Source organism: Rhinolophus ferrumequinum, chromosome 4 (genome assembly GCF_004115265.2).
Source record: "Rhinolophus ferrumequinum isolate MPI-CBG mRhiFer1 chromosome 4, mRhiFer1_v1.p, whole genome shotgun sequence".
Lineage (NCBI taxonomy): Eukaryota > Metazoa > Chordata > Mammalia > Chiroptera > Rhinolophidae > Rhinolophus > Rhinolophus ferrumequinum.
In genome coordinates, this window is record NC_046287.1 from 72,396,650 (window position 1) to 72,410,234 (window position 13,585).

Genomic DNA, 13,585 nt, shown 5'->3' on the forward strand with positions numbered 1-13,585 from the left:
CTGTAATCAATCCACACTATCATCATAAGCTGCTAAATTAATTAATGAATTAATTCATTAATGGAATTTAATTCAATAATGGAAAATTGACTGTAGTTAAGTTACAACTTATTCTAATTCCTTATAGGTTACTACTGATGCCAGTGTAAAACTGAAATGTTTATAGAGTATCAGTATTTCAGGATTCAACTTGGTTAGGAAAGAAAGCTTGGAAATATATTTGTATGTCTTTGTTTCTTATACATTTAAAATGTAAATATTGAGATAAAGCATTTCTGTTTAAATACTGTAGGTAAACTTGAGATTAGCCTCTCATTCTTATTCCAAGGCTGTTTCTAACAATAGATTTTTTTTCAGTTATGGTAAAACCATGTTATAATGAAAATTTGAATATGCCACAGCTGATACCACTTTCTAATTAAAATAATAGATAATAAATTCATAGTACAATATAAACCTCTCATATAACTGTTGCATACAGTCTGAGTATAAGATTATAGAAACTGTTTTGAGTTTTATAGATCAAATTAAAAATTTTTTACTTGCTACTTTACTGTCCTTATTAAATTTCAATAAATTATTCAGAACCTTCACTAACAAATCAAGAGTTTGAAGATTTCCTCCAGCCCTTGAATAGAGCTTCCTAAAATTACCACACAGTAATCAATAAAAGTATGTTGAAATAATATCCTTAAAACTTTTTATTTTAATAGTTGGACATCTTTTTAGTTCGTGCAAATTTACTAATTTGTTTATTTCAATTTTGATTAAATCATTTAAAGTAAATTCTAATCAAAACAAAGTTAGATAATGGCCTTTCATGTAAATGACCCATGGGGTTCTTTTGTGTCTTTTTCTGGCTTTGTTATGAAAATACCTGAATTCATTTTATTTTAACAATGAGCGTAAGAATCAAAGGGATAAAGTCTATTTTTGTCTCAATTGTACTGTGAGTTAAGTTATATAACACTATTTGGATACCACGGACAGTGGTATAGTTTTCAATGACTCCCAACAGTACTGTGTTTCACTGAATGGGGGGAGAAGTTTTCACCATTTCCATTTTCTAATTTTTTCTCTCTAATGTCAAACTGTTGCTTATGCCTCTGTGAGTCTGGATTATCTGGATAAGTGCAACCTAAGTCTAATAAGATTTTGATGATGAAAGACTAAATGAAGATCTGCTCTGCTCAGTGGGCATGAGAAAAACTGGCTGAATGAGGTCATTATTTAAAACCTGTGTAAAACAAAGGCATCTTATTTCCGTGTATGTCTTGAGGTAAAGGACATCACAGCATTAGAGAGAACATGCCATAATTACGGTATCTGAGTTCACTAAATTTTGTTGTCCTGTAACCTCTCATTTTAAGGCTTTTTTTTTTTCAGATCCAGGTAACATATGTGTAGTTTCAATAACAAAACAGAAGTAAAAATGTACCACTTAAAAATCTTTTTTTTTTTTCAATAAGCTTCACCATTATTTTCTATCTTGTCTGGTCCTTTTTCAACTTTCTGATATATTTTGATACGGCAAAACTAATAATAGGTGACATTTATTAGGCATTAAAATGTGCCAGTTATAGTGCTAAGTGATTTACAAATGTGTTACCTAATGCTTACAACAACCACTTAGAGTAGGTACTGTTGTTATTCCTGAGGATAATAATATCCTCAGAGAAATTAACTTCCCCAAAGTCGCTTAACTAATAAGGAAAAAAGTTAGAATTCAAAGCCAGAAATCTGACTATCAAGGTCATCATCTTATTTGCTCACCACACTACTACTTAAAAAAGTAAGCAACTTTTTCTGAAACATCATCCCTCTCCTCTCACCCATTTTGTCCCTCCCGCACATTCCATTCCTCGAGCTTCCAAATGGATACCCCAGTTCTTCATGCTGACTTCTGATTGTCTAGAGTGTCCACCCTTATGCCCCATTTAGGCACGCCTTCTCAAATATTTCCTTTCCCTACTAATTGAAGCTGTTCCATGCATGATAGACTGATTAGACTTAATTATATACAATCACAAAAGAATGTCTGTAATTAAAATGAAATATCTTACCCCTCCCCAAAGGTTTTATGCTTTTTTTCAAAGCATCTTATGACTACCAATAAGAACATTTGTATACTTCATTTACATCATATTCTAATCTTATCCTCAAAATTGTTATTATAGATAGGGTTATTCCCATTTTACAGATAAGGTAGCTGAAGGTCAAAAAAGTCAGTGAACTTAGGTCTTCTGATTTTAAATCCTCCCCTGATTCTGTTACAGCAGCCTCCCTCCTCAACCTTAAGCTACTACTAAAGGTAGTGGTGCCTTTTGAGCACGGCTTGACATTACATGAGTCTACTGTCATATGAAACGCTAGCACCACCATATTCCTCAACATCCATAATAGGCTCGTTCAAGAAGGTATATTTAAAAGATAATATGACACCTGGCTTCCTCCCTGTTATTACCCCCCACGCCGACCAGCAATCAGATCTTCAAAGAAGTTGGTTACATTACAGAGAACTTCTTGGTTATTCCAACTCCTGAGAATACTTGGGACTTGTCAGCAAACTAAACTGAGAAATAGTAGAGATCTTCTAAACCAGTTATAAGGAGGCTGTATGCTAAAGGTTTATTAGAAAAATCCAAGCTAAATTACTTAAATATAGACTATTTAAAGATAACTAAGAATTTCAACAGTTTTAGATATTTAAAGTACAAGATACCTTACACGTTGGAGTTCTTAAGAGAGACATGAGTTAGTCAATGTAGCAGAGAGCTTGCCTTAGAAAAAGTGTCATGAATTTAAAAAGCACATGTTGGAGGGAAAAAGACCAATTAAAAGACGTAGTCTCTATAAGCCCATATTAGTCATTAGAAGAGAATAATATTTGGTTTAGGAAAAAATGACATAAAGATCCTATAAAAGTTAGGAAGGATGAAATAGCTATCTTCATGAAAGACTGGGAAGAGGCTATGAGGAATCAAAGGATTACCAAAATTTAGTGTGTAAAAGAGGGGTAAGACAACTGATCCTTTGTAGAGAAGTATATGCTTTCTGTTTCTGATGCTTTCTGTGGAGTATATGGGAGAATTATAATCACGTGAATGTTATTGTGCTCGAGTTTATAAGATAGGTATGAGTTAATGGCCAACTCAAAAAAGATGGAAAGAAAGATTAGGGAAATGAAGGGAATTGAGGGAGGGAAAGACAGGAAAAATCTCTAAAGCTACATGAAAGGAAGATTTCCATAGTCGTTGAACTTTGAAAGGACTATAATTAAGCTATTTTAAGAATACACTTGTTGGAACTTGGTTTATCAAGTTGAGTGGGGAAGGAAAAACCCTCTGGAATGAATTCTTACCCATTCAAAAAAGAATGTTAGACTTTTCCTTGAAAAAAAGTTTAGATGATGTGAATTACAAAGTAATATCATTGTAGTTTCTCTTTCAAAATATAATATCTTCTATTTAAAGTATCATAAATATGGAATAGAATAGAAAAGTATCATGGTTAAAAGAAGGTACTTTGTAAAGCTTGAGACCATTCCTTTGTCAGCCCCATATGTTCAATACATCTGAAGAATTTACCTCTTTTGAACATCCTGAAAAAATGGAATTTTCAGGTTGATTAGGAAAATGTATACTGTAAATTACTGAAATAAAAATAAAATATTTACATGATTACTAAAGGAGTTCAACTATTGTAGATAATTTAAATATAGATACTCTAAATGCACAATTTGAGGTTGAAAACTTCCTAAAATATCTTTAAATGTTTTTTGAAGATAAAGATAGATTTTATTCATATTTCTATTTTCTAATTTTGAACTTCATTTTAACTATAATGGCATTTATTAATACAGCCTTATGCTTTTCATTCTAATGTTAATATATTACATTCTTGATATTTATGTGTTGATAAAATTCTTTGAGGGATATTGGGTATCCCTATTTTGTTTTCTTGCTAACTTAAATTGTGATCTTTTTTTTTTAAGCGTGCTGATGACTTTACAAGTTTAGTAACAGATACTACACTTCTTGTTCACTTTTTTGGGAAAAAAGGAAAAGCTGAGCTCAACTTTGAAGATTTTTATAGGTGAGCTTACTTTTTTATTTGTATTGAAAAATGTTAACATGCTAAAGTGAGAAATATCCTTAAAATTATCCAGTGCGGTGATACACACCTTTTTCTGCTTTTATCTCAACTGAAGGTGCTATGTATAACACTCATTTTTATCAGTTCTGTATACCAGTGTTTATATTGATAAGTGTAATAGGAAATTACTGAATGATAAATAAAATGTCTGACTAGCTGGATTGTTATTTCCTATACATTCAGAAGAAAGTATATTACCAATTTCTTAGCCTCAATAAGCCAAAGTAATAAATAATAATAATCATGTATATACTATTTACTACAGGAAACACTAGACACTACACATTAACTTCTTTAAATCTCATCACTAGGGTGTTTTTATTATCCCCGTTTTACAGATGAGGAAGCCAAAACCCTGAGAGGCTAAGTACCATCTGTTACCGTCACTCTTCATTTATCTTATTCATTCTTTATATATTTTTGTCATAGATTCATGGATAACCTCCAAACAGAAGTTCTAGAAATAGAATTCCTTTCCTACTCGAATGGGATGAATACTATCAGTGAAGAAGATTTTGCTCATATTCTTTTACGATATACAAATGTGGAAAATACATCAGTATTTTTGGAAAATGTGCGTTACAGTATACCCGAAGAAAAGGTATCTAATCCTCCATTATTTATTTTGTTAACATGTTATGTAGGTCAAAAAAATATTTTGTCGTTTTGTTAGTTCTTTTGCTCTGTGGATTAATAGAGATATTTGGATATATTTCATTCTTTTTTCCTATGTAGCTATCCTAGGTGCCCTGGCAAAATTTTTAAAATTGATTAATATTCTGGGTAGATATCCATATTTTTCTGAGATATTCTAAAAACGTTAAGGTTGTGAGCAATTGTTTTACTTGGATTATGAATATCATTTTCCAAGAGAATTCTGTTGACCTCTGTGTTTTTACTACTATATTAGCATCACCTGATATAAAGCAGTTTATATTGACATCATTTCAGTTATACTTTATTCATTTCTGTAATATACTTAATAAAAGGTCATTTGAAGATGGCCTTCAAATTGATGAGTGAGTGATCTTATCAGCAGTTGAAGTTTTTTTTGAGTTTGGATGGTGTGAGAGTTTAAGAACCTGGGACAACTGATTGTCTGTTTGTTTAGTAGTTAAGTGTTTTGTCAGCAATTCTGATCAGTTGTGCATTATCTAGTGGTATTTAAATGCATCATTGCAACCAAATGGAACTGGTGTTAAAAGTACCCCCTTCGGGCATGGGATGTTTTGGATATATTGCCTTCTATTTGTGTTTGCAGAAGGATCAAGTTAATCTATCCAAGAAAAACTTGCAAATAGTTTGACTTTGTTTAAGATGGATACACAGACAGTGCTAACAATTTTCCACATCCCCTATGGAATGAGAAAAAAGAACTTGATGCATTTGGCCATTAGTTTACATAATCTGTTTTTGTCTGTTTTACATGTTAAACTGGATTTTTTCAATTCATAAATTGGAAAATAGTGGAAATTATATTAGTTATAATAATTTTACTATGTCAAACTACTTGGGTATTTTTAGGGCCTTAAAGAATCTTTTTTTTTTATTCTTTCATCATATGGAAATTTATAGAAATCTGTAACTCAAAAAGTTTAATTCCAGGGTAAAGAGCATCTCTTTGTACTGTTTTTGGAACTTTTTTCCACATCAAAAATTTCAAAATAGAAAGTTTTCTTTTAAGTTAAATTCAGCTTTTAAAAACTTGATAGAAGTAACATAAGCACTACAAATTATTACAATAAAAAAAAATGTGAAAATTTAGCAAGTGAACCAGCATTGATTCTCATTGATTTGTGTTTTGGTTTTTTTTTTTGTTTTTTTTTTGCACTGTCTCTTCAATCCTTAAAACACCTTCCAGATATTGACATCTTTCTTTTATAAAAGGGGAAGCTGAGGCTCTCAGATACTTAGACCCTTGCCCAGGGTTTCAAACCCAAGACCCTAAGCCAGTGATATTGTTATCACACCCTGCTTATGTCTTTCCCTTCCTTTCACCTCTCATCCCCTTCTCTCCAAAACAATAACAACTGTTACTCTTTCAATAGATTCCATTTTACATTTCTAAAATACTTTAATTTCCACTCATTTGTCTACTAGATATTAAGCATCTACTATTTACTAGGCCTTATTCTAGCCACTGTGGAGCAAGTGACAAGATAAGTAATATTCCTGTCATTGAATTACTTAGTGGAGAGATACAATAAACAAGTAAGCAAAAAGATAAATAAATGACATATTTTCAGGTAATGATAAATATTCTGAGGAGGACCAAAAGTTGTGGGCAGTGGGAAAGAAGATGCACTATCAGGGAAAGCTTTTCTGAAGCAGTAGCTTTTGAGGAAAGACGGTGAGGAGGGACTTGTGCAAAGACCTGGATGAGGAGCATTCTAGGCAAAGCAAACAGACAGCAAAAACCGAAGTTTGCCAGCCTTGCTTTAGAGCATAGGTGTGATGTTTGTTCATTGAGCAAGTATTTATTCAGCAAGTGTTTTCTGTACACTGTGACGTTCAAATGTGATCTGACTCATGTGCCAGATATGATTTGATTCATATTTCAAAAGATCATCTTGGCTGGTACAGAATAGACTTTAGTTAGACCCAATTTGAAAGAAAAGGACAAATTTGGATGTTATAGGAGAGCAGGAAAGAGATGCATGGTCAGATACTGGATCATTTAAAAACTAGAGCTGATGGGACTTGTTGCTGGATTAGACTTCAATATGAAGGAAAATGAGGAATCAAAAACTCCTAGGTTTTGGCCTGAACCACAAGGTGAAAAGAGTGGTGCTATTTACTGAGCTAAGAAGACTACAAGTTTCGGGTTAGGGAAGAATCAATACTTCTATTTTGGACAAGTTTAAGTTTGAGATTCCTGTGAGGTATCTAAGTGAAGAAATTATGCAGGCAGTCGGATGTTTGACTGTCGCAATCAAGGGTGCAAATCAGGACTACTTTTGGTAATCATTAGTGCTTAAGCTGTGTCTCCAGCTTAAACTTCTCCCCTGAATTTCAAGCTTTTACATCATACAGCCTGCTGAGCCTCTCCACTTGGGTATGTAATAGAAACCTCAGGCTTAATAGTTTCAAAACTAAACTCCTGATCATCCCAACAAATCTTGCTCCACACACCATCTTCCCTGTTTCGATGACTGGAAACTATATTCCTAGTTGTTCTAACCAAAATTTTCAGACTCCTTCCCCTCACATTCTACATACACTCCATCAGCAAATCTTCTTGACACTGTCTCTATCAGAATTTGACCACTTCTTGCCGTCTCCATTGCTACCACCCAAGTCATCATTCTCTCTTGCCTGGATCATTGTAGTTGCCTCCCAAATCATCTCTCTGCTTCCAACTGTGCTTTCTTACAACCTGTTCTCCATTTCACATTTAAGGAAATGCTTTATACCATGATTCAGATTTTATCATAGTATCTCCTCATTTTTCTCAAAGTAAAAGCCAACATTTCTAGTGGCCTACAGAGGCTGTTCACTCCTTACCTTTGACCTCTTTTCCTGTCATTCTCCCTTTTGCTCACTCTGCTCCAGGCACACAGGCCATTTTACTGTTTCTCAATACCAGGTAATCTTAAATCTCAGGGGTTTAGTATATGTTCTTTTCTCTGCCCTGAATGCTCTTCTCTTAGATAATCACATGGCTTACTTTGTAATTTCTCAATGATGTCTACCCTTCCAATCTAATATATAAATAATGACCCATTATATACATAATATATAACCTATGATATAATAGCTTATTATGTAAATTATAATCCTGTCCCTTGGCATTCCCTATTCCTTCTTCCCTTAATCCATTTTTATTTCCTTAGCATTACGTCTTATAACACACTATATAATTTGCTTATTTTTATTTTTTATCTCGGTAAACAATAGAATATACTTATTTTTATTATTATTTTTTGTCTGTCTCCCCCAACTATAATGAAAGCTCCAGGAAGACTCGTATTTTTATCTTTATTACTTGCTGCTATATCCACAGTATCTGGAATCCCTACTGAATGAATTGATAGATATTATTTAAAGATGTAGAACTTAAAGCTTTTCTGTTTTTGTGAATTTTACCTACAAATATATTCACTTATATGAAATGGCAGATTTACGAAGTGATGTGTTATCAATAGTGCTGTTTGCAATAGCAAAAGGTTGTAAACTACTAAATGTCTTTCAGTAAGTCACTGGTTAAATAAATTGTAATATATCTATAGAATGGAAAAAGGTGAAGCTGAAAAAAAGACCAAGAAAATTCTTTAGGTACTAATATACAACAACCTCTAAGATATAGTAAGTAAAAAAGAGCACAATTTAGAACTATGTATATAGTATACTACTACTTATTTACAAAGATAGCCTATGCTAGTTCTGGAAGGACCCACAGAACTAGAAAAACATTGGTTCCTCCAAAGAAGGGAACTACATGGCTAAGGAACAAGGAGGGGAGAGAGGGAGATTTGTGTTTTCCACTCTTGCGCCTTTTGAATCTTGAACAGGTGAGTAGAATACATTGCCATATAAAATAAATCATTTAATTTTTTTAAAGGCTATGGGACCAGGTGAACTTTTCTAGGAGAGAATGTAGATAGATACTGTAGAAGGGAAGGGAAAGGGCTTGTCAGAGTAACCACATAATGTAAATATTAACAAGAAAGTAATAAAATTATCATTATTAAGCTTTGAGGAAACTGATGTTCAGAAAGATTTAAGTGACTTATCTTCATTCAGCCAGTAAATTTCACTTTGAATTTTCTGTTTATTCCAGAATGGTACATTTCTCTCTGCCTTTTAAAGTTGTTTATATTTCTAAAAGTTAATATACAGTTGCCATTTAGATCAGTTACCTATATAACTTTAACAGTATAAATAGTGACATACTTAATTTATGAGATGAGCATGAATTTTGAATTGAGAACAAGTATGGTTTATACACTTGAGGTGCTCATAAGACCATGTTTCCAAATGGTTGTTTTTACTTGGATGATAATGTGTTCTAATGATTTATTTGGATTTTTTGAGTTAATCATTTTTTTAAGGTAAAATGCATGTAACATAAAATTAACGATTTTAAACTGAAAAATCTGTGGCATTTAGTATATACTCAGTGTTGTGAAACCACCATCTCTACCTATTTCCAAAACATTTCATTATACCAAAGTAAACTCTATACTTAATAAGTGTTCCCTGCCCTCACAATCCCTGGTAACCATTAGTCTGCTTTCTGTCTTGGTGGATTTACCTATTATGGCTATTTTATATAAATATAGTCATGTAATATATGACCTTTCATGTTTAGCTTCTTTGATAATATTTTTGAGGTTCATCTACATCGTAGCATGGATCAGTACATTATGCCTTGTTATAGCTGCATAACATTCCATTGTATGTATATACCACTATTTGTTTATCTGTTTATCTGGCCATGGACATCTGAGCTTTTCTCCACCCTTTGATTATTGTGAATTGTGCTTCTATGAATATGTGTGTATATGTATTTGTTTCAGTACCATTTTTCAGTCCTTTGGGGTATATACCTAGAGTATAATTGCTGAGATATGTATAGTGTATATATTCCACCACCACCCCTTTTTTATAGCTATTATAGTGAATGTGAAGTGGTATCATTATAATTACCTTTACCTTAACAAAAATTATTTATTTCTTCATATGGCTTTGAGTTACTGTCTAGTTTCCTTTCTTTTAAGCCTGAAGGACTCTCTTTAGCATTTCTTGTAGGACAGATCTGCTAATAATAAACTCACTTAACTTTTGTTTATCTGAGAATGTCTTAATTTCTTTCTTTTTCAAGGATAGTTTTGCACATATAGAATTCTTGGTTGACAGATATTTTTTTTCTCTCAGCACTTGAAATACTGTATCCTACTAATTTCTGGCCTCCATGGTTTCTGATGAAAAATCAACTGTTAATTTTATGGGGATCTTTCATGTGAAGAGTTTCTTTTCTCCCGCTGCTTTCAAGATTATCTTTGTCTTTGTCTCTTGACAGTTTGAATATAATGCGTGTTGGTGTGGGTCTTTTTCAGTTTATCATACTTGGAGTTCATTGAGCTTCTTGGATGAATAGTCTCATGTCTCTCATCAAATTTGGGATGTTGGTGTTCAATCATTATTTCTTTAAATACTTCTCTCTGCTCCTTCATTTCTCTCTCTCTCTCTCTCTTATTTCCGGAAGTCCTATAATGTATATATTGATACACATTATGATGTCCCCAGGTCCCTTAGGCTCTGTTCACTTTTCTTCATTCTTTCTTCTTTCTCCTCAGACTGAATAATTTCAATTATCTTATCTTTAAGTTCACTGTTTCTTTGTTCTACCTGCTGAAATCTGTTGTTGAACCAGGAAAACTCTAGCTAGTTTTTTCATTTCAGTTATTATATTTTTCAGGTCCAGAATTTGTATTTTATTCCCTCTTACAATTTCTGTCTCTTTATTGATATTCTCAGTTTATTCACACATAGTTTTCCTGATTCCCTTTAGTTTTTCATCCATGGTTTCCTTTAGTTCTTTGGGCATATATAAAGACAGTTGATTTAAAGTCTTTGTCTTTTTAGTCCAGTGTCTAGGCTTCCTCAGGAATGGTTTATGTTGATTTATTTTTTCCAGTGAATGGGCTATATTTTCCTAATTCTTTGTAGCATTGTAATTTTTTACTAAAAACTAAGCATTTTGAATATTACAGTGTAGTAACTCTGGAAATCAGATTCTCCCCTACAGTTGTTAGTTTGCAAAGTAGCTAGGAAAAGTCACTATACAAATGGGAAAGACTGTATTCCTTGTTGTGTACAGTCACAAAATATTCTGTTCCATTATCTTAGTGGTTAGACAGATAACTGACAGAGATTTCCTTCAATGCCTAGAGCCAGAAAGAAAAAAATACAGTACTCTCCCAGTATTTGCAGCTCAGCTCCTTGCTGGAGCACTCCTTTAACACTAAGCCAAGCTACCTAAGCCTCTTCATTTGCTTTCACCTCCTGCTTCCACAGAGCCTATAGATCTGCCAGAGGTGGTGAGCTAGTGTCCTCTCAGGTTTTTTCAAAGCATGCCTCAGTTCCTGGGCATGTCCAATTTCTCAGGTATATGTAGTGACCCTTTGAGCCCCTATTCTCTCAATAACCATTCTTGTTAGCCTCTGCCAGGCTTTTGTATTTTGTCTGCTGCTTGTCCCTTCTGTCACTCCTTGCCTCAGACTGGCACAGAGTGTGTATGTCTTTCAATCTTTTGATAGATATCACCGTTACCAGGAAAGCCACTCCAGTCCAAGGAGAAGGGCATGAAACAAAAGTCATCCTCTGTGCTGATCCCTCAGGGAACCCCTGGACAAGTCAAATCACACGCCACAACATTTAAGAATAGGCCCATATTAGCCCTCTTTCACCAAGAAGCCAAACCAGGAACACCAGCTACCATCATAAAAGCTGCCACAGCATTGAAAGATAAAAATGGTAGTTCAGTAGACTAAAACACCACAATACTCTCTCACTGAATTTCAGGCACGCTTCTCTTTATTAATCAGTCCCTACTTGCTGTAAACTTTGGATTAGATTCTAGAGTTCCACAAAGTTGATTCTATCAGTATTTCCCAGCTTTTAGTTGTTTTGCTGGAGGGACTAAATTTTCAAGCACCCTACTCCACCATTGTCCATGACATTACTCCCACATTCTCTTCCTAATCTAATTGTTTCAGGCTTATGTACTTCAACCAAAGTTAAACAAGTGCACACATTGGGAGCACTGTCATGGCTACAGAGGGAGCACATTACCAACCCGTACAACCAGTGTAATTATAGTTGCAGGTTGATATGCACAACATTTTCTGGTTTGTCTTTTTATTGAATTATGTCTTATTAACTATCTCAGTTTTGTCCATTTATGTCTTGCCACAGTTCAATTCAAGTGCAACTATATAGGCAGGTTCACATCTTCAATGACATATTTCAATAAGCATATGTAATTTTTTTTATTGTGGTAAAATACACATAACATATAGTTTACCATTTTAACTATTTTAAAGAGTAAAATTTGGTGGCATTAAGCCTCTTCACAGTGTTGTGTAACCAGCACAGCTAGTTCCAGAACTTTTTCATCATCCCAAACAGAAACCTCATAGACATTAAAGAGAGTCACTCCCTATTTCCCCTCCCTTCAGCCCCTGGCAACCACTAGTTTGCCTCTATCTCTGTGGATTTGTCTATTCTGGACATTTTATATCAGTGGAATTATATAATATGTAACTTTTTGTGTCTGGCTTCTTTAACTAAACATAACTTTTTCAAGGTTCATCCATGTTGTAACAAATATCACCACTTCATTCCTTTTTATTGCCAATAATACTGCATTATATATGAGATATGATCACAAAAAATGGTGAATGTTTAAATTTAAAAACAATTATTACAGTAAAGACACATTGTCATTAATCCCCCTCAAAATACTCCTCCTCACTTCGAACACACTTATCGCATCATTCTTGCTCCTTTCTAAAGCAGTTCTGGAAGTCTTCTTTCGCAAGTGTCTTTAGTTGCACTGTCTTGGCTGCTTTGATGTCCTGAATCAATTCAAAACTTTTACCTTTCATGTTCATTTTGACTTTGGGGAAGATTCAGAAGTCGCACGGTGCCAGATCCAGTGAATAAGGTGGATGAGTACACACCTTAATGTTTTTATTTGACAAAAATTGCCATACCAGAGCGATGTGTGACATGGAGACTTTCCGTTATGACCATAAAATACTGTGAATGCTGCTGCCAAGTGCCATCCAACAGAAAGGCAGGGATCTTCAATATGATAAGCAGCACTTCAAACCTTAGTAACAGTATGTGACAAGTTTCAACTTGTTTGGTGTAGTCAGTTGGGTGTGAGCTACGGTTGAGAGAAGGTGTGTTTTAAAGTATGCTGTAAATCATCCTCCATCATGACGACGCTCCCTGTCACACATTGCTCCTGGTATATGGCAATTTCTGTCAAATAAAAACATTATGGGGTGTTCTCATCCACCTTATTCATAAGATCTGGCACTGTGAGACTTCTGGCTCTTCCCCAAAGTCAAAATGATTCAGGACATCGAGGCAGCCAGGACAGCACAACTCAAGATACTCATGAAAGAGGACTTCCAGAACTGCTTCAGAAAGTGGCAAGAATGATGGGATAAGTGTGTTCAAAGTGAGAGGGAGTAATTTGAGGGGGATTAATGGCAATGTGTCTTTTACTATATTAATTGTTTTTTAATTTAAACATTCACTATATTGTTTGATAACACCTCATAGATACACCACATTTTATCTATTTGTTAGTTGGTGAACATTGAGTTGTTTCCAATTTTGGCTATTTAAATAATGCTTTTATAATATTTGTGTACAATTTTTTGTGTGAACACGTTTTAAATTCCAAAGAATT

The 13,585-nt window shown here is 33.9% G+C and overlaps 1 protein-coding gene across 1 annotated transcript in view; it reads left to right on the forward strand.

The window, feature by feature from the left end:
- Nucleotides 1-13,585, forward strand: part of MICU3 (mitochondrial calcium uptake family member 3) — a 79,439-nt gene that overhangs the window by 57,159 nt on the left and 8,695 nt on the right. Inside the window, exons 10-11 of the mRNA XM_033104675.1 lie at nt 3,995-4,095; nt 4,585-4,756. Coding sequence (XP_032960566.1) covers nt 3,995-4,095; nt 4,585-4,756 — 273 coding nt within the window. The remainder of the gene's footprint in view (nt 1-3,994; nt 4,096-4,584; nt 4,757-13,585) is intronic.